Source organism: Podarcis melisellensis (genome assembly GCF_964234715.1).
Source record: "Podarcis melisellensis genome assembly, chromosome: 9".
Taxonomy (NCBI): Eukaryota; Metazoa; Chordata; class Lepidosauria; order Squamata; family Lacertidae; genus Podarcis; species Podarcis melisellensis.
The window spans coordinates 23,419,550-23,442,814 of NC_138541.1; the positions used below are offsets into that span (position 1 = coordinate 23,419,550).

The 23,265-nt window shown below is 44.2% G+C and overlaps 1 protein-coding gene across 1 annotated transcript; it reads left to right on the top strand.

Moving 5' to 3' along the window:
* The first annotated feature begins 1,143 nt into the window (after positions 1-1,143).
* HADH (hydroxyacyl-CoA dehydrogenase) lies at positions 1,144-21,326 on the top strand. The gene is made up of 8 exons (XM_081925313.1): positions 1,144-1,319; positions 5,622-5,750; positions 9,335-9,492; positions 13,495-13,621; positions 15,264-15,353; positions 16,409-16,481; positions 19,389-19,505; positions 20,871-21,326. The coding sequence occupies exons 1-8, from the start codon at positions 1,200-1,202 to the stop codon at positions 20,987-20,989; spliced, it is 933 nt and encodes a 310-aa protein (XP_081781439.1). The 5' UTR covers positions 1,144-1,199; the 3' UTR covers positions 20,990-21,326.
* Positions 21,327-23,265: the final 1,939 nt, after the last annotated feature.

A 23,265-nucleotide genomic window follows, 5' to 3' on the forward strand; every position in this document is an offset into this window, starting at 1 on the left:
CAACCCTATGGCCATTTACTCAAAAGCAAGGGCCATTGCGTTCCATGGGGTTTTCTCCCTAGAATGTTTTAGCACTGCTGCCGAATCCCTTTTATATATAATGGCAGTAACAAACTGACTCCTGCAGCTGCTAAGGCAGCCATGAAAAGTTTTAATGCCTAAGCATGGACCCCTAACAGAGCTGCACTCCTTAATCACCTATAGCAGGCATGGCCAAACTCGGCCCTCCAGCTGTTTTGGGACTACAACTCCCATCATCCTTAGCTAACAGGACAGGGATGGTGGGAGTTGTAGTCCCAAAACATCTTGACGGCCAGGTTTGCCTATGTCTGACCTACAGCCTTCACTGCATGGACCAGTTGTTGTTGTTGTTTAGTCATGTCTGACTCTTCGTGACTCCATGGACCAGAGCACACCAGGCACTCCTGTCTTCCACTGCCTCCCACAGTTTGGTCAAACTCATGCTGGTAGCTTCGAGAACACTGTCCAACCATCTCGTCCTCTGTCGTCCCCTTCTCCTTGTGCCCTCCACCTTTCCCAACATCAGGGTCTTTTCCAGGGAGTCTTCTCATGAGGTGGCCAAAATATTGGAGTCTCAGCTTCAGGATCTGTCCTTCCATTGAGCACTCAGGGCTGATTTCTTTCAGAATGGAGAGGATTGATCTTCTTGCAGTCCATGGGACTCTCAAGAGTCTCCTCCAGCACCATAATTCAAAAGCATCAATTCTTCGGCGATCAGCCTTCTTTATGGTCCAGCTCTCACTTCCATGCATCACTACGCACTGACCGGTACAAACTACAAATCCCAAGATTCCTGGCGGGTGGTGGGTGGGGAGCCAGCAGCTTTAAATGCAGGCTTCAGACGTGACCTTTGCCACGAGTTTTCCCGAGGGAATATTTTGAGCGTGCATATTTTTCTTTTCTTTTGCTGGAAACAGTGTCTGAATAGCAGCCCGGAGCTGGATAGGGTCGGATATTGCAGAGGGAAACGAGCTAGCAACATACATTTCCGATAAGGGCCCTAAAGCAAGCAAGGCAATGCAGAGGGGAGCTGCAAAAGTGGCGGAGGCGGGGACGCCTTTAAGGCCCGAGCTCCCGCCCTCTTCCCCATTCTCCTCCTCCTCCTCCGCCCGGGCTGCAGAGGCTCCGGCTCCGCGGCGCCCACCCCCTCGACCCTTCCTGCTCCTCCCCGGTTCGCCATGGCCTTCGCCACCCGCCCGTTCGTGCGCTTCTCGTCCGCCACCGCCGCCGCCAAGAAACTGGTGGTGAAGCATGTGGCGGTGATCGGCGGCGGCCTCATGGGCGCCGGGATCGCCCAGGTGAGCTGCGCGGGGGGCGGAAGGGGCGCTGCGCGGGCGGCTGCTGCTGCTGCAAAGGGGCGGCAGCTGCAGCAGTACTTCAGTACTTGCCAAGAAAACATTTCTTTTTTTTTATTCTTAAAAATTTAATCCCTCCTTGCATTGCACCGAGGAATTTTGGGTGCTCCGAAGCCTCGCAAACTCCCAACAATCTTGTTCCTTTTTGCTGGCGAAGGAGCCTCTTGTCAGGAAAACCCCTTTCGAGTTTAATTTCTTAACGCCTCTTTACAAGTGGAGGATATTGGTAGGTTATGCAAATATTATTGTAAGGGTTTCTCAGAGCAGCTGGGAAGCTTGGTCTCCCGACGTGGTAAATGTGCCCCGCCCCTTTGTCCCTGACACGTGTGTACGGTACACACGTGTGTGTGTGTGTGTGTTGCAGGTGTTATGAACTCGGAGGCTTCCCGCCCACTTGAGTGCATGGCTAGGCTTGTTGCTCAGGTTCTCGTGCCTCGGCTGCATGGCTTGTTGAAGACCAGAAGCAAAATTGCTTTTCGGTGTCTTGGCTGGGAAGATGCACATTTCATATCAGATAGGCAGCGAAATGCATGTGGCCTGAGTGGAATGTGGTTGAGCAAATGTCATGGTAAGTGTTCAAGGTCTTAGGCAGGAGGAGAGAGCATCAAATTTCAAGTTATTATTACATATTTACCCCCAGGGTGGGGTGGGGGAAGAGAAATTAGAATTTTCTGCCCTTGCAGAAAAATGCATTAACCATCCAGATTAATGCCCATCCATGATCACATGTTTTGTCATATGGTTGCTTAATTTTTTTGCAGCTGTGAGGGCCCTTTGCAATAAGAGTTGCTTGCCTGGAGTTGAGGATTCCCACTTCAAAATTAACACTACCAGCAAAGGAGCTCCCAAACAACCCTCTCTGTGCCAAGGAAGAAACCAGTATTGTGTTCAGTAGTCTGGGATTGTGCAAATAGTAGACCATAAAACACAATATACAAATTCACTGTACCCTGAGTTCCCTCTGTGTGAGGCTGTGAGCAGTGATAAGGGAGAGGGTTTTTTGGGGTGTGGTGATAAGATTGTGGACCTTCTCTCCAGTCACGTGTGATTTTTATACCTCTCCTGGTAATCTGCCTTTCAGGATCTCTTGAGAGCTGGCGCCTGTCTCTTTTAGGTTGTGGCTGTTGCTCAACAGTATTATGCTGCAGGGCTGTAGATAATACTGCTGTTGCAAGTTACATGCATGTCACATTGGGTTTCACAGAGATTCTTTAATTGTGGTTTTGCTGTTGAATTGTAAACCGCCTTTTGGAAAGGCGGAGGGAAAACGTTACAAATGTTTGCTCTTTTGCTTGTTTTTCCAGACTCAAAAATGGTTAAAGGGAGTGCTGTTTTTCTAGAAAAAGAGGTTCCAGAGCTCACCATGAACACCTCCCTCGTTCTTTAATAAATAATAATAATAATAATAATAATAATAATAATAATAATAAATTCTTTATACCCCGTCCATCTGGCTGGTTTCCCCAGCCACTCTGGGCGGCTCCCAACTGAATATTAAAAACAGAATAAAATTCAAACATTAAAAAAATTCCCTAAACAGGGCTGCCTTCAGATGTCTTTTAAAAATAGGATAGCTGCTTATTTCCTTGACATCTGATGGGAGGGTGTTCCACAGGGCGGGTGCCACTACCGAGAAGGCCCTCTGCCTGTTTCCCTGCAACCTCACTCCTCACAGTGAGGGAACCGCCAGAAGGCCCTCAGCACGAAAGTGGGAACACCAAAAGGTGTTTCCCACACACCCCTCCAACAATACACCTCTGTCTTGTAGGGAAATTGAGTGAATTTTCAATTTCAATTCGATTTGAGCATTGCACAATCCCTCTGTTTTGTTTTGTTTTTAAAATAATAATTGGTCTGATCTATTCCTGTAATACTGGTACTAACATCATCCTTTGTGTGTTTTTCTCTACAAGGTGTGTTGAAGTGAAAGGAATATAGCAATTAGCTCTATAACCGCACTGTAACTGTACTGTTCAAGTTTCTATTTTAACATATCCAAGATTGGTTTTATAGTATCATTTCTGTGTTCTTTACTTAAATGTCTTTTTCATTCTTTGCTTATAAAAACATTAAAAAACCTGTAACTATCGGTACTCCTAGCCTGCTTCCCATTGAGCACAGTCTTAAATAAGATTCATCTTCCTGTCCAGTTGGCTTCTATACATGCAGTGATAGGGGTGCCATCTTCTTCTATGTCTCAGGCAGCAAAATGTATTGTGTTGGCCTTGTTCTCAAAACTGCTTACTATCTTGCACATTTTGTAGATTAGGATGTAGGAGTATTCAAGTCTTCAAGTTACTCAAGGTCTGCAAGTGAAATGACCATTTTTGCTATCTTGTATACACTAAAAAGCTGGTGCAGTAAAAGGCAACCATTTATTTATATACACCCCATAAGGAAGGGTATTTTGCTAACATCATAAAAATGTACTACCCAGCTTATTGCAGAAACCTTTATCCCAAATATATATATTTTAAATATATATGTTAAATTTCCATCTCGTATTGCAAAGAAGAGATTTTCTTCTAGAACTAGGTCTTGCCATGTCAGAGAATGTCTGGTTTTTTGTGGGGGAAATGATTGCCAGTGGCGTAGCGTGGGGTTGCAGGGGGGGCCGGCCGCACCGGGCGCAACATCTGGGGGTTAGGGTTAGGGGGCACAAATCCACGGGTTAGGGGGCGCAGATTACTTGCCTTGCCCCGGGTGCTGACAACCCACGCTGCCCACGCTACTTTGCTATTACAAAGTAACTTTTCTAAAGCAGGAAATGAGTTCTGTTACCATGTTTGGTCTCTGTGGGTGTGACAGGTGAAGGTTCATCTTGAAACCCTTGTCTCTTTTTGCTGAGTGCCTTTTGCTCCAGTAAGGAATGTGAGGGTTGGCTGAGGCACATTTTCCATTTGCAGTGACACTGCCTGCCCTTTGGTACCTAGGGAAATGTTTGGTCTTCCCTCACGATTCATCAGTTTCACCCCTCCCCCCTTTTTTGTTTTATTCCAGAAGGTAGAGGGCCGTAACTACCTCACCCCACCACTTAAGACTGCTTGCTTAAATTCTTGTTCCCAATTGGGATCACTGCCACTTTGGGCACATAGAGATGACAGATGTTCAAACTTCTTCAGAGCTCCTAGATTTTCTTATGGCCTGAAGGGAGGAGATCTCTAGGTGCACAGACGCATATGTTTTTGTTACTAAGCCCAACACTTATCGAACTGAATTATTCTTTAGGGGGCACGTTTGGGCACAACTAGTTTCAGTTGCTAGTCTGAAGACTGTTGCAAAAGTTTGCTGCTGAGTTTGGGCACTAAAACTGGATAAGGTTTAGCTGAAGATGATTCAAAACACTCAAACAAAACACACATGGCATTTTCTTTTCTGCTTATCCACTTTATGTACCCAGATGATAAACTGGAGCAAGGCCCTTTGCTTTTTTTGCTTTTATAATTTTGCCGTTTTCATCATGGGTATATTTTGTTTGCAAGGATGAAACACTGGGAAGGTTGGATAATCTGTCTGATAAGGAGCTAGGGTCAGAGATCTGAACTCCATATAGAAGGTAGCTCTTTATCCTTGTTGGCAGCTGCTGAACAATGCTGGGTTCTTTCTGTAGATGTTTAGCTGCACTTCTTGGCACTGAAGGGCCATAGCTCAGTTGTAGAGCCTCTGTTTTGCATGCAGAAGGTTTCCAGTTCAATCCCAGGCATGTCCGAATAGCATCGCAAATGGCCCCTGTCTGAAACCATGAAGAGATGCTGCCAGTCATTGTAGACCAGGCATGGCCCAACTTGGCTCTCCAGCTGTTTTGGGACTACATCATCTCTGACCACTGGTCCTGTTAGCTAGGGATGGTGGGAGTTTTAGTCCAAAAACAGCTGGAGGGCCAAGTTTGGCCATGCCTGGTGTAGACAGTACTGAGGCAGCTGGAGTGATGGTCTGATTTGCTATAAGTCAGGTTCCTGTGTTGCTTATCCAGAGCAGTATAGTGGTTAAGAGTGTTGGGCTAGGACTGGAGTTCTGTGAAGCTCACTGAGTGATCCGGGCCAGCTACAATCTCAGCCACAAATCCACCTCACAGATTTGTTGTGAAGATAAAATGTGAGGACAGAACCATACCTTGAACTCTGGTTGTTAGGCAGATATAAATGTCCTAAATAATTAAATATTAGTAATGGGTGCTCACCTCTTTTTTTTCCATGGGTTGCTTTCCTTTTTCATCATTATTTTTCTCCCCTGTTTTTCCTGTAGATTGCTGCAGCAACTGGCCACACTGTTATATTAGTGGACCAGTCAGATGAAATACTGAATAAATCCAAGAAAGGAATCGAGGATAGTTTGAAAAAGCTGACAAAGAAAAAGTTTGCAGACAAACCTGAGGTGGGATCTTTATTATTTATAAATATTGGAAATAATAGTTGCATGTGACAAATCTACCTTGTTTGTTTGTTTGTAATGACTAGATAGACAATTGCAGCAATGTTAGATTAGCATAATATTTTAAATAGATTCCTTTCAAGCTGGGCTGAAGTCCATGCTTACAACAACTCTGCTCTTTTCTCTGCCCCCAACCACAGTCAACAAGCAGAAGCAAACTTCCATACGTAGGCTGATTTTCTGCACATGTTGCCCTTGCAAAAGGGAATTGTAAGAAGGTGATCTTGCATTCAGTACCTAGGGCTGCCGACAGTCTACAACCCTTCTAACCGCTTGCTTGTGTGGACCTGCACATACACACTTCTTAGCAAATTGGGGAACTGAATCTTGCCCTTCCCATCCTTACATATTGCCCCTAATGATATGAAGATAACATCATTCGTGTTCAGGGAAAAACTTAAACACGTTGTAGACTTCCCAAAAAGAGACCAGAGGCAATAGTACTTCATCCAACAGAGCTTTACTTGTGCTGAAGGCAAATGAGTGTAATGGTCACAAATCCAGATACAGTGGTACCTCGGGTTACATACGCTTCAGGTTGCATACGCTTCAGGTTACAGACTCCACTAACCCAGAAATAGTGCTTCAGGTTAAGAACTTTGCTTCAGGATGAGAACAGAAATCATGCTCCGGTGGCGCGGCAGCAGCAGGAGGCCCCATTAGCTAAAGTGGTGCTTCAGGTTAAGAACAGTTTCAGGTTAAGTATGGACCTCCGGAACAAATTAAGTACTTAACCCGAGGTACCACTGTACATTCAGGATTGGCACAGTCCATAAAAATATCCATTCGCAGCACTTACAAAAGTTTACAAACTTGTAACAAGAGTAAAACTTAACACTGTAGCATACAGAAACAGAACACCACACCAGAAGGAAGAGAGAGAGAGAGAAAGAGAAAGTAAAACCCAGGCTCCTTCTGTCCTATATTTATAGTCAGCATGACCTTAATTGGAAGAGATAAGAAAACCAGTTCAAACCAGCTTCCCAGAAAGTATAACCCAAACAACTCATTACCCTTCTGCCTGCTTCTCTCACACAGAGAAGCATCTAGTACAGGGGTCGGCAGCCTGCGGCTCCGGAGCCGCATGTGGCTCCTTTAAACCTTTGCCGCGGCTCCGGGGCGCCTCTTCCCTCATGGTGCAGGGAGCGAGGAAGAAGAGGAGGAGGGCGGCGGCGGCAGGAAGGCGCGCCAGGGCGCAGTGGCGGTTCTGCCCTCAGGTGGACACTGCTGCCACTGCCACCACCGGCACCTGCCACACACAGGCGCATCCACATGCAGGCGCGCTCCCTTTTGCCATTGCTGCAGCCCGCCCGCCCTCAGGCCCCGCGCACTGCGCTGCTTGACGTCGAGAGCTGCCCATCCAGGCCACGCTCTCCTCAGCCCCGTGCGCGAGGCACCTGAGGTGAGGGAGAGAGAGTGTGCGCGCGAGGGGAATGGTGGGGTGGGGTTTGTGTGTGTGTGTGAGAGAGGGGTGGCGGTGGTGCTTCGGGATCCTTTTCCGTGCCTTGCTTCTGAGTGGCTGCCGAGTTGAGGGAGAGCACCTGAGGTGAACCACAAAATGGGCCCGCCCTCCCTGTCAGGGAGGAAGGGGTGAATTACGTCAGTGATGAGGAGGGGGTCCAGAGGTAGCCAGCAGGAGAGGCGGGGGAGCACGAGAGCAATTGCAGAGGGAGGGGGGGCTGTTAGGCACCAAAATCCTGCATGCGGGATTTCCCCCGTTCTCTCGTGCCTGGGCAATTCCTGCCCTTCTCCCTTCCACCTCGAGATTTGCAAATCCTCGAGATTTGCTGCAGAGACAAGCAAATGAAGAAGAAAGGGAAGAGTATTAGCTGACATGTCCCCGGATCCCATGGAAAGCACCACAGATTCCTTTGCTTACCAGCTCTTTTTATTTTAAGTTGGCTTCAAACCTGTAATTGTGTAGGTGTATGTATACATATACACACATAAATATTCATATCTCTTCCCTCTCACCTTCCTTTCACCCAGTTTCTCTGGCACTGGTTTATAAATGCTGCTATGTAGAAATGATGAGAAAGTTGCACCAGCAGAAGGAATGGATATGTGCTGTAAAAAGAGAGGGAGTTGAACTGCAGGGAGGGACAGACACTTTTCTATGTATTAATTTGTATAATGCCCTCTATGCACATGGTGCTTTGCAAAAAATGGATATGAGAGGTACCATACCCCTCTTTGCTATCTGAAATAGACTCAGGGAAAAGAGAGAATGGGGGAAGGGGAAGAAGGTGTGGTTATTTACATTTGGCTTGTTTTGCGGCTCCCAGTTTTTTTTTCCCTTTGGAAACGGGTCCAAGTGGCTCTTTTTGTCTTAAAGGTTGCAGACCCCTGTTCTAGTAGCTTCTAGAATCGTATTGTATTAATCAGAATAGGAAAGATCTCTACACATCAGTGCACTTTCTGCACTAAGAAATGTAAACTGACAGATAGTGGGAAGGCAATGGACTCCCTTTCTCATGGCCAGACCATTATTTGGTTAAGTTTGGACTGACAGTGGCAGTTCCCCGCTGTAAGGGTGGTGGGCCCGTTTGGATGGCCCACCCTCAGAGACTGATGGAGCTGGATATGCTCCATCTGGGGAATTTTTCAGTTGAGAAAACTGGTGATCCTGTCAAAGCCCTGGTCTCTCGATATGAAATGATGAGATGAAATGGGCGGTTGACATTATCACTCTTGAGTGTCTCCTCCGGCTTTGTGCAGCCCAAGCTGCTCCAGGCTATGAAAGAGGCCAGGCGAGAACTGGAACGCAAGTGGTGCAAAAAACGGATGGAAAACTGGCTGAACACTGGTAAATAATACATAATCATGCATACCATGTGGCAGTAGGGACTGTGGGGAAAGTCTCATTTTGCAGCTTGCATTGCGTCCCCAAGTAGGTGGCCATCGGAATTATTTCCGTTCCATTGTCAAGTCAGTTATTGAGGCTATTTGCTTTTCTCTTGAATTAATTTACCGTATTTACTCAAATCTAATGCTCACCATTTTTGGCCACCTTTTTTCACAAATTACATTGCGAAAATTAAGGGCGCATTAGACTCAAGTAAATACTGTACTTTGCTAGTGGACTGTTCTCCCCAGGGACGTTCCGCTGGCGCCTTCATTATACACCTTTGGATGTCAGGCAAAAATGTTCCTTTTTAACTAGGTTAAACTTGGTTGATTGACATCTGCTGCGCTTTTAAAATGTGTTTGGGAGGGGGGAATTACTGGGTTGCCTTTGTTTTTATTACGTATTTTCTGTTTTTAATGTTGTGAACTGCCCTTAGATCTACAGATACAGGGCGGTATACAGATTTAATAATAGTAATGATAATAGTCTATATGGTGTGTTAGGAGCAGCGGTGTGCTAGGAGACTGAGGGATTGCAGCATTCATGCACAGCTAGCAGGAGCTCTTAATTTTAACGTGCAGCACTATATTTGTTGAAACACATTTTTACCGTTGAAATTGTAATCCTTCCTATGAAGGCAAATGAAATGCTCTGTGAACAGATTTTTGTTTTTTCTCAGGCTGGTGCTGAGTTCATTGAGAAGACCTTAAAGAACCTGACCACGAGCACAGATCCAGTCTCTGTAGTCCACAGCACTGACCTCGTAGTGGAAGCCATTGTGGAAAACTTGGCAGTAAAAAACGAGCTCTTTAAGACATTGGATAAGTTTGCACCAGAGTATGTTCATAAAATGTTACAAAACTAATGCAGAATGTCCTTGTTATCTACTAGTTTTCACTAAAATATGGGCCTGTACAGAGGAGGGGAGGCAAACTGAAATCTTCTATCTAGCCACTCTTTCCCACTGATTGGTATTTAGCTAGATATTTAGACTTTTCAGATGCTTCCAGATGGGGACTTGAATTTGCAGACAGATTATTGGGATATCACAAAATGGGTTGTTGGTTCCAGGGTTTCTCCCCCCACTTACTGAAAGCAGATTAAATGGGAGAGGGGACTGTGAGCTGGTATGTGAAACCTACGATCATTAAGCAGACAGTGATTATTCCAAGATTGATTGGTGAGCTGTCCCAAAAAGGTGCCTCTTCAATTAAAAGTGAAAAAGGAAATAAATGTTTCAGCTATTTCACCAGCAGTGCAAACTGAGATGCTTCAAAAGAAAGCATTCAGTATGAAGATTTAAGTTCTACAGGAAATTTGGAAGCTCATCATAATTCTGTATATATTATTTGGTGGTAGCTAATCATTTGAAGATCCCCTGATTCTTTTTTTTTTGCTCACGGGAACTGAGTGAAGATACTAACTTCTGAAGCGAACAGAGGTGGAGCAGTTCTCCACTTGTGAGCAAAGATTAAAAAGATATCCCCGTGCCAAAGAGCCACCTCCAACCAATTATTTATGTAAAGTCCCGCCCAGGCCTCCAGCTGCTCATGCCAAAGAAATTTAATCTTTGCTACCACTGTAGTTTCTGAAGAATCCTACCCTTAAGTGAGCAGCGTTATACTTTTTTCTAGATTGATAAAATAACCAGCTAAGAAGGGGGGGGGGATTAATACAGGCCTATTCTAAAGTGGTATATTTATCAGATTGATTTGGTTATTACTGAATGTTTGTGGGCAGTCTGCTGACTCCTGTTCTTCTTCCGTAGTAGATAGTAGTCTGTTACATTTTACATTTATTATTTACTAAAACATTCTGCGCCACCTCTTGCATCAAGTCTCAAGGTGGTGTACAGTAACATTTTAAAAAAAATAACAACATTTCAGTGAGATAAAGATAACAGCTGACAATCCAGGGTAGAATTAAGGTCTCACTGAAATTAATTGCCCACAAATGCCTGGGAACATAAATATGCATTTAACAGGCTTTGAAACTCCATCAGTGTTGGCGCTTGCATCAGCTTCGATGGCAATCCCTAGACAGGGTACCATTGCGGAGGAGCCCTCCCTGGCCATAGAATCATAGTATTGCAGAGTTGAAAAGGGGCCCCAAGGGTCATCTAGTCCAGCCCCCTACAAGGCGGGAATCTTAGCTAAAGCATCCATGACACACGGCCATCCAACCTTTGCTTTAAAACCTCCAAGGAAGGAGAGCCCACAACCTGCGGCTAAGCAAGTCTCCAAGGACTGGAGCACAACGTGGGGGCCTCAGACCAAGTAGGGTAAGGTGTACCTTCGACTAACCAGGTTCCAAGTTTAGAGCTTTACAGGGGAGAACCAAAGCATCAAACCTGACCCGTAACCTCTTGGCATGTAATAGCAGGACGCCCCAGTGAATAGCTTAGCTGCTGCATTTTGCAATACAGGCGACTCCCCACTTATGCAGAAGTTTCGTTCCAGGCCCCTCCGTGTGCATAAGTGAAATGTCTGTAAGTGGGTTGCCCATAGCAATGCCTGCAGCTTTCTGCCCAACAGCTGTTGAGCTGAGTAGTGTGGCAACAGCAAGAGCTCCCACACGCCATTTTGGACCCCTTGGAGTCATTGTCGTCCTGGACTTCTGGCTCATGGACATCCTCTTTGGCTCAGGCCACCCAGCTCTCTCCTGCCATTTCAGTTTAGAATTGAATTACGTACATATTTCCCTGCGGTTACGTTCAAGTGAGGAGTCGCCTGTATAGTTTCAGCCTCCAGACCAGCCTTTAGGGAATCCTCACAGTTGCATTACGGTAGTCCAGTTTTGAGGTTATCAGTGCATGAATTGCAGTGGCAAAAGTACCTATGTCCAGGAAAAGTTGCAGCTGGCCTACCAGCCATAACTGCAAAAAGGCATTCCTACTGACTGCAGCCACCTGGGCTCTGGAACAAGGAGCGTCACACATAATCAGTTCAGAAGGGTACTAGATTAATCAAGTGGCAAACTTTAAACTGCAGCTAATATTATTATTAATTAATTGCACCACACAGCTGAGTAAATCTTGCATTACACCTGTTAATAATTCACTGGAATTGATTGGGCATTACCACTTCTAGAAGCCCTTTTATTTATTTATTTGTACATTTGGACCACACTCCTGTCTTCCTGTTAACAGACTGACTCTTTCTGAGACTTATAAAATTAGTTCACCAGAGAAAATGAGTTCACTGGCTGAAGTAGAAAATAGAACAGTGAGGGGTGACTTCTGAATCATACTATTTTAATTTTTATTCCCATTAATTATATAGACCACAAGGTGGCGCTGCAAATATGGGAATAGATTTTATTAAGGGTATTGGAGTGGTGCTGGAATTTTAAAGGCTGTGCTTTAAAAGAGTGTGCCATGTAGACGCTTATTCAGAACTAAAAGCTTGTTGGAGGGACATCTGGCTATGACTTCTGTGTCACTGAGTCTTTACTTGAGATTGAGAAAGACACAGCATTTTGAAGATTATGAAATAAAATGTAAGATGTAACTTTTTAACACTGCAGCTAGTAAGGTTTTGTTGTTTCTGGGTACATGGGACTTAATGCAACTGCTGCATATCTAAAGAGCAAGTAAATCACACAAATACAACCAACTTAAAATACGGTTGCAATTTATTTTATTTTAAGTATCCCAAGCCTGCTGTTTATTAAATTCAACCTTAGAGCGGGGTACAACATAATAAACATGATGCTCAATAAAAACCACCTAATAGGCATAACGTAATATGTTGCATTACAGTATAAGTAGTAGAAGGCCAGGCCCCGTTTCCAGCAATAAGAACTGAGCCAAAGGACTGGGTGAGAAATACGTTTTTACCTGGTGCCAAAAAAACCATTGGGGTAACTGCTGTTTGAACCTCAGAGGGAAGTTCACCCAGGAATTGTGGTATCAGTGTCAAGCATCCCTGCTGCTTCTATAAACTATTACAGTGGTACCTCGGGTTACATACGCTTCAGGTTACAGACCCCGCTAACCCAGAAATAGTGCTTCAGGTTAAGAACTTTGCTTCAGGATAAGAACAGAAATCGTGCTCTGGCGGCGCAGCGGCGGCAGCAGGCCCCATTAGCTAAAGTGGTGCTTCAGGTTAAGAACAGTTTCAGGTTAAGAACGGACCTCCAGAACGAATTAAGTACTTAACCCGAGGTACCACTGTACTTTAACATGCTCTATGTGGGGCTGCCTTGGGAAAGTGCTCAGAAACTTCACCTGACTCAAAGAACTGCAGCCAGATTGCTAACGGGGGCTGGCTGTAGGAAGTATACGGCTGCCTTGCTAGAACAGCTCCATTTTCTACTGGTCTGTTTCTGGGCAGAATTCAAAGTACTGGTTATCACCTATAATGCTCTATATGGCTTTGGCCTAAGCTATCTGAAAGACCATACTGCCTCATACGAACCTGTTCAGGTTTTGACATGTTTAGTGGGAGGTCCTGCCACCCTCACAGGCACGCTTGGTCGGGAAGCAAGAGAGGGGACTTATCTGTCCCTGCTCCCAGACAATTTAATTTCAAGCAGTAAATTTCCAGGCTTCTCTCTTTACTTCTGTAAAGTGTTGGACCAGGACCTGAGAGACCAGCTTTCAAGGTCCCACTCATCCATGAAGCTCACTGTGTGGTGTTGGGCCCGACACTGCTTCTCAGCGTAACCTACCTCACAGGATTGTTGTGGAAATTAAATGCAGAGAGAAAGAACCATGTATGCCACCTTGAACTCTTTGTAGGAAAAATGTGGGGTATGAATAAAAATAAATAATAACCTATAGAGTCCTGAGAGCAGAGAACATGCAACTGATGCCAAATGCGTGTTATTTCTCCACAGGCATACCATATTTGCCAGCAACACTTCATCATTGCCCATCACAGAGATAGCCAATGCTACCACAAGGCAGGATCGCTTTGGCGGCCTACATTTCTTTAATCCGGTGCCTTTGATGAAACTTGTGGAGGTAAAAGGGTTTTGAAAATGTTCTAAAATGTTGCAGCATGGTTGGAGTGTCTTGCTACCTGTGTGTTGCAGAGGTTCTCCATGTTTGTTTGTTTGTTTATTTCACCTTCTGTCTCTGCGTTTGATCAGTCATGATCCCAGGGCATGTTTTTGCACCACAGATAAAGGTAAAGGTACCCCTGACCATTAGGTCCAGTCGTGACCGACTCTGGGGTTGCGGCGCTCATCTCGCTTTACTGGCCGAGGGAGCCGGCGTACAGCTTCCCGGTCATGTGGCCAGCAAGACTAAGCCGCTTCTGGCGAAACAGAGCAGCGCACGGAAATGCCGTTTACCTTCCCACTGGAGCGGTACCTATTTATCTACTTGCACTTAGGGGTGCTTTCGAACTGCTAGGTGGGCAGGAGCAGGGACCGAGCAATGGGAGCTCACCCCATCGCGGGCATTCGAAGAGCCGACCTTCTGATCGGCAAGTCCTAGGCTCTGTGGTTTAACCCACAGCGCCACCCGCGTCAGAATCATGTTAATCTACAGTAAAACCAGGATGTGATTTAAACATCAGACTTTTTAAAACAAAATTTTAAAAAATTGAGCAGAAAGAACAGAATATTGATTCACAACTATCACATTATGTTGGCACCCTCGGAAGGCCTGGGGCAGAAGATGTATCTGGCACCAACAAGTGAGTGGGGTCCGTGCTAGCCACACCTGCCAAGTGAGGGTTTCCCATAGCAATGCTTGTTGTTCTGCTCTGGTCATTTCTAGTGCTATTTTGATAGCACAAGTGTTCAGAGGGTGAAAGCTGCTCAATTAAGGTGGCACTGAATATTCAGGTGGGCTCTGTTCTTCCCTCTAATGGTGAAAGTTGAGAGAATTGGAGCCACAACAGGGCTGCTTACTTAACTTACTTCTGGCTGATCGTCCCTTAAAGAACAAGGAAAGTTCTTCAAAATGACTGTTCCGGGATAGGAAACTGCTCATGAGCATAACCACATAGACAGACCAGTGAGATCTTACAACAGAATGCAGCTTTTTATCCAGAAAAGAGTTACAGATGATTTTTTTTTTAAATCACTGCATGTAGACTCTTTCTCATGAGTAGCTGACACAGGTATAGATTAGGTGTACCTAGGGAAAGCATGGTATGCGTACACCAAACCTCCACATTACCCCCACCCCGAGATCCACGGATTGTGAACCACCCTGAGATCTACAGATAAAGGATGGTAATACAAATTTAATAAATAACAGTAATAATGTTCAACAAGTGGATAGTCCGCATGCATAATAGTTGAGCTGTAGAAATCATATAGTGTATGCTCTTTCACGCAAATGCTTCTATTACTATTACTATTTATTAAATTAGTATGCTGTCCTTCACCTGTTGATCTCAGGGCAATTCACAGCATAAAAGTACATTATAAAAACCACAGAAGACATAATAAAAATAAGAACAGCAGCAGACCAATAATCGCCCCCCTTCTGCATGTGTAGAGACAGCGTGTACCTGTGTTCAGTGTAATGTGTGAGCAAGTATTGTGTTGGTCCCTCTCTCAGGATGGCTTCTTTTATGAAAGTTAAACTTGTTGTTGACGTAAAGAGAAACCCACCCCAGCGCACCTACCTTTGATGGTTTTGTTCTTAGGTTATCAAGACGCCAATGACCAGCCAAAAGACTTTTGAGTCCCTCATGGATTTCAGCAAAGCATTGGGGAAGAATCCGGTCTCTTGTAAGGCAAGTATATTTTATATTGTGGGAGGGGGGAGGTCCAGGTAACTTCAGAGTGCTTCAGACTTGGCTGCATTGGGGATTTTTTTCTGCTCTGCTCATGAAGTCATCCTTTAAATTTTTATTTTTTTAAAAAAAATCACGGACAACAGGTTGCCAAAAATGATTTTTTAAATAAGACTCAGTGCCCTCTGCCTGCCTTCTTACCAATCCGAGGGCTGGCTCTGGCTGTCAGCTGCCTCCTCCTTAATTTTATTGCTGCCTTTGTAGAACTCGAACAGGGAAAAGGATGGGGAGAAAACTAGAATTAGTTGGCTCTGCTTGCCCTTGGATGTGGTTCCACAGAGTGTTGGTCTCACTGCCTTCTTCCAATCGCAGAGGCCACCCACCACCATTACTGACTAGATTGATTACAAATGATCATCATATCTGAAAGGCCAGTCCAAGCCAAATAAAAGAGATTTGGGGTAGGACGGGAAGAGAATAGTAGAAACGACAAATATTGTAGAAACAGATTCATGATGCTCATGAGATAAGCTAGGGTGCTGTAATGACTAAGACTAAGCGCAGGAAGTCATTGATTTAAATCTGTCAGTAGGTGGTCTTAGACAAGTGCTTCTCAGCTTCAGCCACCATTACCAGCCGCCGCCAGAGCTACATACTATAATTTATTGACTGTTCGTTTTGGCTCTTCACATTCTTGCTGTTTGGTTTCTGCTTTAGTAACTGCATTTTAATTATGGGTTGTTGTTGTTGTTATTATTATTATTGGTTTTTTTGTAATCTGCTTTGAAGTGGAGGAGAAGGAGAAACAACACAGAGACATTGGTTAATAATACTAGTCTAACTTGCAGAGTTACAAGCTAATGCACGTGAAGCACTTTGAACATTGGAATGAGTTCTGTAAATAGTATTTTTGGCATAACAAGGAATGCATCACTTGTCCATTGTATTCTGTAGCTGATTCTCCTTCCTCTTGCTTTCAACCTAGTAGGCACTTTTTGAAATAACTTAATAGAACTTGATAGGGTCCACTTTAATCCCCATCTTTCTGTTGACAGGACACTCCTGGGTTTATTGTCAACAGGCTCCTTGTGCCTTACCTGATGGAAGCAGTTCGGCTCTTTGAGAGGGGTAAAGATAAGCAGAGTTCTGCTTTGTGGGATATGAACGGCTTATTTGTGTTGTGCTGTGGGACGTTGTTCTCGAGCAATCATTTTCTCTGGCATTTCAGAAATCAGAATGAAAAATAAATTCTTGGAACTATTCCTGTTAATGTGGGGAAATTACCTCTGTGAAGTACGTAGGTACTTGTGTGAAAATGGTTGTTTTTTTGTTCAGTTAGACAAAACCCTTTTGGCATATGCACACAAATTGAGAGTCCACACCAGATCCGTTCTGACATGTGTTTCCTTATTCACCCTGTCACTCTACTTTTCTTTCATTGTAAGTGCAGCATTGCTCTTATATTCCCCGTGTGCCCAGTTTGTTCATTATCTAGCAGTGTTGACAATACAACATGGACTAGAGAGCTGGTGTCATTTTGCATACTCTGGTGGCACTTGGTTAGGACAGTCTGCATGGCCACATTCCAGTCTTTTTGATAGACTACAATGTGTTTCTTATCTGTCATTACAACTCTTACTCATTTGTTAAAGACAAAATTAGCTTATTGAGCTTTGGGACAGAGGATATCTCTGGAACTGGACCTATTAACTACCATTTCAATTAAACTGGGAGATGCCAAATTGCAGTTGGAGGCATTGTAATGAACAATGTTCTTCTTAAGCTTTTTCACTTTAACTCTATGTACAAAATTGGAGCCAAAAAGAATCTAGATACATGAACTGAAAAGTGGGTATTTAAAAAAATACATCAGTAGGCATAATGAATAATGAGCTTTGTTCTTCTTGCCCAGGCTGGGTATACTCTGGGCTAAAATATCCAAATGGTACATTCGGTTCTGTAAATACCTATGCCAGGTACAGGTGGCCTGCTGAAGCAGTGGGAAATCTTGCTCAGAGATTTTTTTGTTTGCAAGCATGGTGCTCACACTTCCAAACCCATCTTTATGCCATCAATATTAGCCTCGCATCTGGCATTGCTTGGGAATTTTAAGAAACCAGCAAAATTAAGTGCAGTTTTACACCAGTGCATAAAATCAGTGCAATTTTAAAAGATCCAGTCCGCCATCTTGATTCAAAATGGTGTTCGTTTGCAGACAAAAAGCCTGCCTGATCCTTCATCTCAGGAACCATCGCACAAAATTTGGTTAAGATACCTTAAGTGGTTTGCAAATGCTGCACCGGGGACAATCAATTTCCCAAAAAGACATAGTTGATGCCGTTAGAGATAGGAAACTTGCTTTAAAAAGACTGGTCTTTGGGAGATTGGATCCTATGATCTACCCATAGTTCTCTCTTTGCCAGTCTTTCTTACATTCCTGGGCCAGCACAAAGGTTTTTGAGGAATGAAAATGTCTTGGGGCATTGTGATCCATTTCTCTTCCCTGTGTACCATTTTGCTGCTACAGTGTCTCGTAGGGTAGATGGGGTTGATGAAAGCAGTTTGATGGGAGTAGGAATAATGAGCCGAGGGCAAATTAACTGCTAGCACAAAGTGCTGGACAGTTCCTGCTCTGGTACTGTGTTGATGGAAATAAGGAATTATTATTTTTGTCTTTCATACCTGAGAGCCTGCCTTGAAATGAGCCTTGTCGTCTTCAAAGGAAACACGCTTGTTGTGTGAAAAGCTAAAGAGAAAGTTACTCTGTTGTAACTGTTCAGATTAAGCCCCCTTTCATGGTTGTCTGCTATTAAGAATGTTATTTCAAACATTTTATTTGGAAAGCAGCCTTCCCTTGCAGATGAAAGACCTCCATTATCAGGATCTCCGCAAATATATTTTAAATATTAAAAGCTCCCTTTGTAGTTCATAAAAGAGTCTTCAGCTTGTGAAACAAAATTAACTATACTTCTTGCTTATCCATCAACAAATACTGCTAATTACTCCTCAAAGGCAGTATAAGAACAAATTAGAGTGATTTTTCAAAAAGCAAAGGAGTGGCATTATGGAAACAACTTTTGTTTTATCTGAAAGCTCACCATATAAAGTGCTTCAGTTAAACGTTGCATTCCTGCATGCATAAAATATATATCCATTTTAAATTTACATGGGTGAGAAACGGGATGTGGCTTTGTCTGATTAAATGTATTCTTTAATTTAAGTCTTCGCCCCCTCCCTTCGGCTAAGTAGCATCCTGATTTTTGTTTTTGATGTGGCTTTTAAAAAATTTAAGACTTGGGGTTTTAAGAACTTGTTGGAAAATATATTAAAACTAATGTGGCAAAAAAAAGAGAGAAAAAGGTTGGCATCTCATTGCAACCCGATGTTTTGCTTTCATTGTGCCAGACTTGAGAGAAGTTTTATTCATTCCAGCAGGAGAGGTAAAGGCCAGTGTAATTCTATGTATTAAATTGTAGTTTATGGCTTGATCCTTGGCCTTTTGCTCACACCCTCCTAAAAAAAATAATCAAAGTAAGATGGAAGTTCTGGCATACGATTTTTCAGACTTTCCATTTTCAGGGAGTGCTTTCTACTTTAACACAGCTTTCTGAAGAATCGCCTAAGCCCCTGTCATGGAATCTCTTTACACTGCACAGGATTCTGTATGCTGGGCCTGCATTTTTGCATCAGCCGCAATGCTTGTGCCTACTGCCATGCAGACCCTGCTATTGTGCCCACTCACCTCCATTTGTAGGTAAATGGGAGGAGTGAGTCAAGCTGAAGCCACTGACCCGTTAAAAGCAGGACATCAGGTGGTCCCCATCCCAAACCACTGGGAAGCCACACCTTTAGTGATAATCTATTAACTGGTATACGGATGTTGTGCAGTTTCTGCAGCAAAGCCTTCTTAAAAGCTGCTGCTTTATTGAGTGCGGAGTGCAAATGCCTTAGTGAGTTGGAACCAAGTTTTAGGCCTTGAAAGAAGGGAGAACAGATGCTGACCTTTGTTAACCTGCCTGTCAACTGTGTCCTTAGGAGATGCAGCAAAGGAAGATATTGACGTTGCCATGAAGCTCGGGGCAGGCTATCCCATGGGCCCGTTCGAACTCCTGGATTATGTTGGTCTGGATACCAGTAAATATATTATAGATGGTATGTACCTTTTTCCTGACGAGCTTGATGATATATGCCATATTTTTCGCTCCATAAGACGCACCTGAGGATAAGACGCACCTAGTTTTTAGAGGGGGAATGCAAGGGGGGGGGGAATTCTTTAAAGGGAGCGCCGAGCAGAGCCTGTATGCATCCCAGGCTCTGCTCAGCTATCCCTTTCACGAGCCGTGAGGAGCGCGTGTGCGGAGCTTGCAGGCTTTTCTCCGAGGAGGGAGAAGGGCAGCCCTTCACTGATGGGCTGCCTTTTCCCCTCCTCGGGGAAAAGCCCCCAAGAGCCGCACACACACTCCACGCTGCTCTTTAAAGGGAGTGTGGGTTTTCTGGGAGGTGGGAGAAGGGACAGAGCTGTGCACTCTGTCCCTTCCTCCACCTCCCACAAGCCAAGGATAGCCCTGCGAAGCCTCCGCAGGGCATGGGAATGAAGGCTCCCTGTGCCCTGCGGAGGCTTCGTGCGGCTAAGCCAGAAGCTAGAACAGCTAGAGGGAGCGCTGCACAGTGCTTCCTCTAGCTGTTCTGGCTTCTGGGATAGCCGTGCAGCCTGCATTCACTCCATAAGACGCACTCACATTTCCCCTTACTTTTTAGGAGGGAAAAGGTGCGTCTTATAGAGCGAAAAATGCAGTATCTATTTTACATGCATCTTTCCTTATCGAAAGAGAAACCCAAAGTGGCTCACAAGTTAAAATAGATACGGTGTATGTCCCCTGCCCCCTGTTCTTGCAAACTGCTAACGGGGCTTTGTGAAACTTCAATTGTGTTGAATTCTGTTGCTGTTCTCACATGGGGGGAAAGTGACTGTTCCTGAGAATCACAGAAGAGGGTTCCTTATTGTCTGTCTCAGTCTTGCTTCTGGTAAGAGTGAGCTTGACTAAACTACTGTTTATGGTAGGTTCCCCCCCTCCCCACTGCGAGGGATCTTTGTTAAGAGTTCCCTTGGAGGTGCTAAAGATGACAGTTGCATCAGCACAATCCCTATGTTAGGGAGAGTTTTAGTGGTCCTGGGGCTGTGTGCGTGCTCCTAGAGCCAGGCTCAGGGAACCTGTGGTTCTATGGATTTTGGACTATAGTTCTCATCACTATGGGAATCTGCATAACATCACCTGAATCACCAAGACCTGTGCTTAGTCTTGAATAAAGTGGAAGAGGTTGCTGGATTTTCAGAATTTAGTCCTGTAATTCCCCTCCAGTCCTTTTTGAGCAGGTGAAGTATGCAGTTTCCCCCTCCATTCTCAACTACCCCAGGTGAGTTAGTTGGGAATGAAGGCCTTGAAAATAACCAGCATCTGATCAAATTGAGACTTTACGTAACGGGCATGCGCTGCTCCTTTCCCCCTCTCTCACCAGGGTGGCATTTGTTAGAGCCAGACAACCCTCTCTTTGCGCCAAGTCCGCTGCTGGATAAACTCGTAGAGGAGAAGAAGCTGGGGAAGAAGACTGGAGAAGGATTTTACAAATACAAATGAACTTGGCCATGTTTTTCCAGAGTTAAGGATAACCTCTTTGTGCCACGTGGGTGTACTTGGAATGCTGCTTAATCAGGGCTTTTTAAAAAGAAGTAGTCAACACTACTGTATAATCAAAATGCACAATGTGTCTTGAGGCAATTGTTTTCCCGGGTTAATGATTTTCTCGAACTATGATTCTGAGAGCTTTATATTCTCAAAGTGCCTTTCTTTCATAAGCTCCCTGTCTCAAAGGCCAAATAAATGGGGTCTGAGTTAATAAGACTTGTAACAAGCATCCTGTTTAAGAGGCGGACACTTGAATGCGAATAAAATAGTCCCGAGATCATCTTGATAAGCAGCAGACTGCTTTTAATTTATCTTTTTCCTTCTTGGCCAGTAGGTGGCATTATGACAACATTGTTCTGAATGCAAGTGGAAACACAGTTTTTGCAGGTCACCCAGTAACAGTTTATAAAAGGCAAGCTTGCACCTACTGGTGCAAATGAGTGATACCTACACCATTATCTCCTTTATTCTATTGTCTCTGTATAGGTTTTCAGCTTTAAACTTAATAAATAGAGGTGAAGGGGACTTAGAACAGCAGCCGGGAGTTCCTAAGCTACTTAATAATTTTAAAGGGGGGGGGCTTCCTTGCTAAGGAAACTGAGGTATGATCTTTGTTTTTCTTCATTTAAAAGCCACCCATCTAAGTGTGGCTACAACTGCAACTAAAGCTTATGCAGATTCCACTAAATTCACGGCACAGGTTTCCACCTCTGCTTTAGAGTCTAAGGTCGGAAAAATACTAGAGCCTTGCAGAAATTATGCATGAAGTTTGAGACGACTGCTTTTGGCTATGTGGGGGGCAGTAGCGAAGAAATGAATACAAAGTCAAATATAGCTGTTTGGGATTTACTTCTTTTCTCATATACCCAGCTTAAATTACATTCAGAGTCTGGCAAGGATGCAAAGCCAACAGGAGTGAAAGTGCTTTGCATGAGTGATAAATGGATATTTTTGTTCAGGTTAAGCTATATAGAGTTTAAATTCTCCATATAGATGCAATCCCCACGAAAGAGAACCTCGTATTGCCTAATCCCTGCCCAGTATTATTATTATTAATTACTACAACTACTCTCTGCTGAACTTCGACACCTGAGAGACCTCCCCTGCCTTACCCTTCCCTTTTCTTTTGGAGAATACTAGGCTAGCAAAGGAAAGGAAGACAATTAGTGTTTGGATCTGCATTATTTTATGGCTATAGATAGGAAGGAACTGGAGCGAACAGAAATGCAGGAAAATAAGTGGGAGTCAGAGGCTTGTTAGAAAGTTGTGCTGTGACAAGTGTTTCTGTCGGCAGCATAGCTGTAAACCACTGGTCCTGTTAGCTAGGGATGATGGGAATTGTAGTCCCAAAACATCTGGAGGGCCAAGTTTGCCTATGCCTGCTGTAAACCAAGATGATAACTGGATACCCCTCAGAGCCCTAAATTGTCAAGATTTAATTGTGAATTAAACATTCACTCAAGTGAATATGTAGATCACTGTGGAGCTTGCTTGTCTCCCCCCGCCACCACCTCCTATCAAAAAAGACTATTGGTACTATCACTGATCATCTGAGTTGGGCACCTGATGGATGGTGCAATGTTTCTCTCCTACTGCTATTGGTGCAGAATGAAATGTGGTGTTTGCTGTTCATAGTTATCCTCTCCCTACAACATTTAGGAAAAGCCATGGCTTCCTGCCAGCAACAGCCAGTCACATGGAACAGAGGTAAGGGAGTGGTTTAATAGTTAATCCCTCTTCCCAGGGAACTCTGGGAATTGTGAGGGGAATAGGGGGGATTCTTAACAACTCTCAGTACCCTTAATGAACTACAGCTCCCAGAATACTTTGGTGGAAGACACGGCTGTTTAAAGTCTTAGTGCTTTTATACATATGCTGTGAATGTGGCCTCAATATTATCTATATAACTCTTGAGGGTTTCAAGTAGGGGACATTCCCAGAAGATGTTGGGGATTCCACTTCTCTCAAGGGCCTAAAGCACTCTTAAACAATAGAAAAGTCATGCTAAAACTAGTGAATCATTACATTTTATGTGTAAAGAACTGGACTTTGGGTGGAAAAGTGCAAGTATTCAGCCTGAATTTTGGACATCGTTAAGGGGTGGTCTTGCAGGTTACACTTGAAGTGCTAAGTGAAAAATTGAGTCTGCCTGTGCATCGGAGTGCCATTTTTGTCCTCATATGTTGTACCAAGTTTCTGTAAAACATGTGCTTTACAAGCGTAATTGA

Coding starts and splice junctions, on each gene's coding strand:
- HADH (XM_081925313.1), top strand. CDS start 1,200: ATGGCCTTCGCCACCCGCCCGTTCGTGCGCTTCTCGTCCGCCACCGCC. Junction 1,320..5,621: donor TGGGCGCCGGGATCGCCCAG/GTGAGCTGCGCG, acceptor TTTTTCCTGTAG/ATTGCTGCAGCAACTGGCCA. Junction 15,354..16,408: donor AGAATCCGGTCTCTTGTAAG/GCAAGTATATTT, acceptor TTCTGTTGACAG/GACACTCCTGGGTTTATTGT.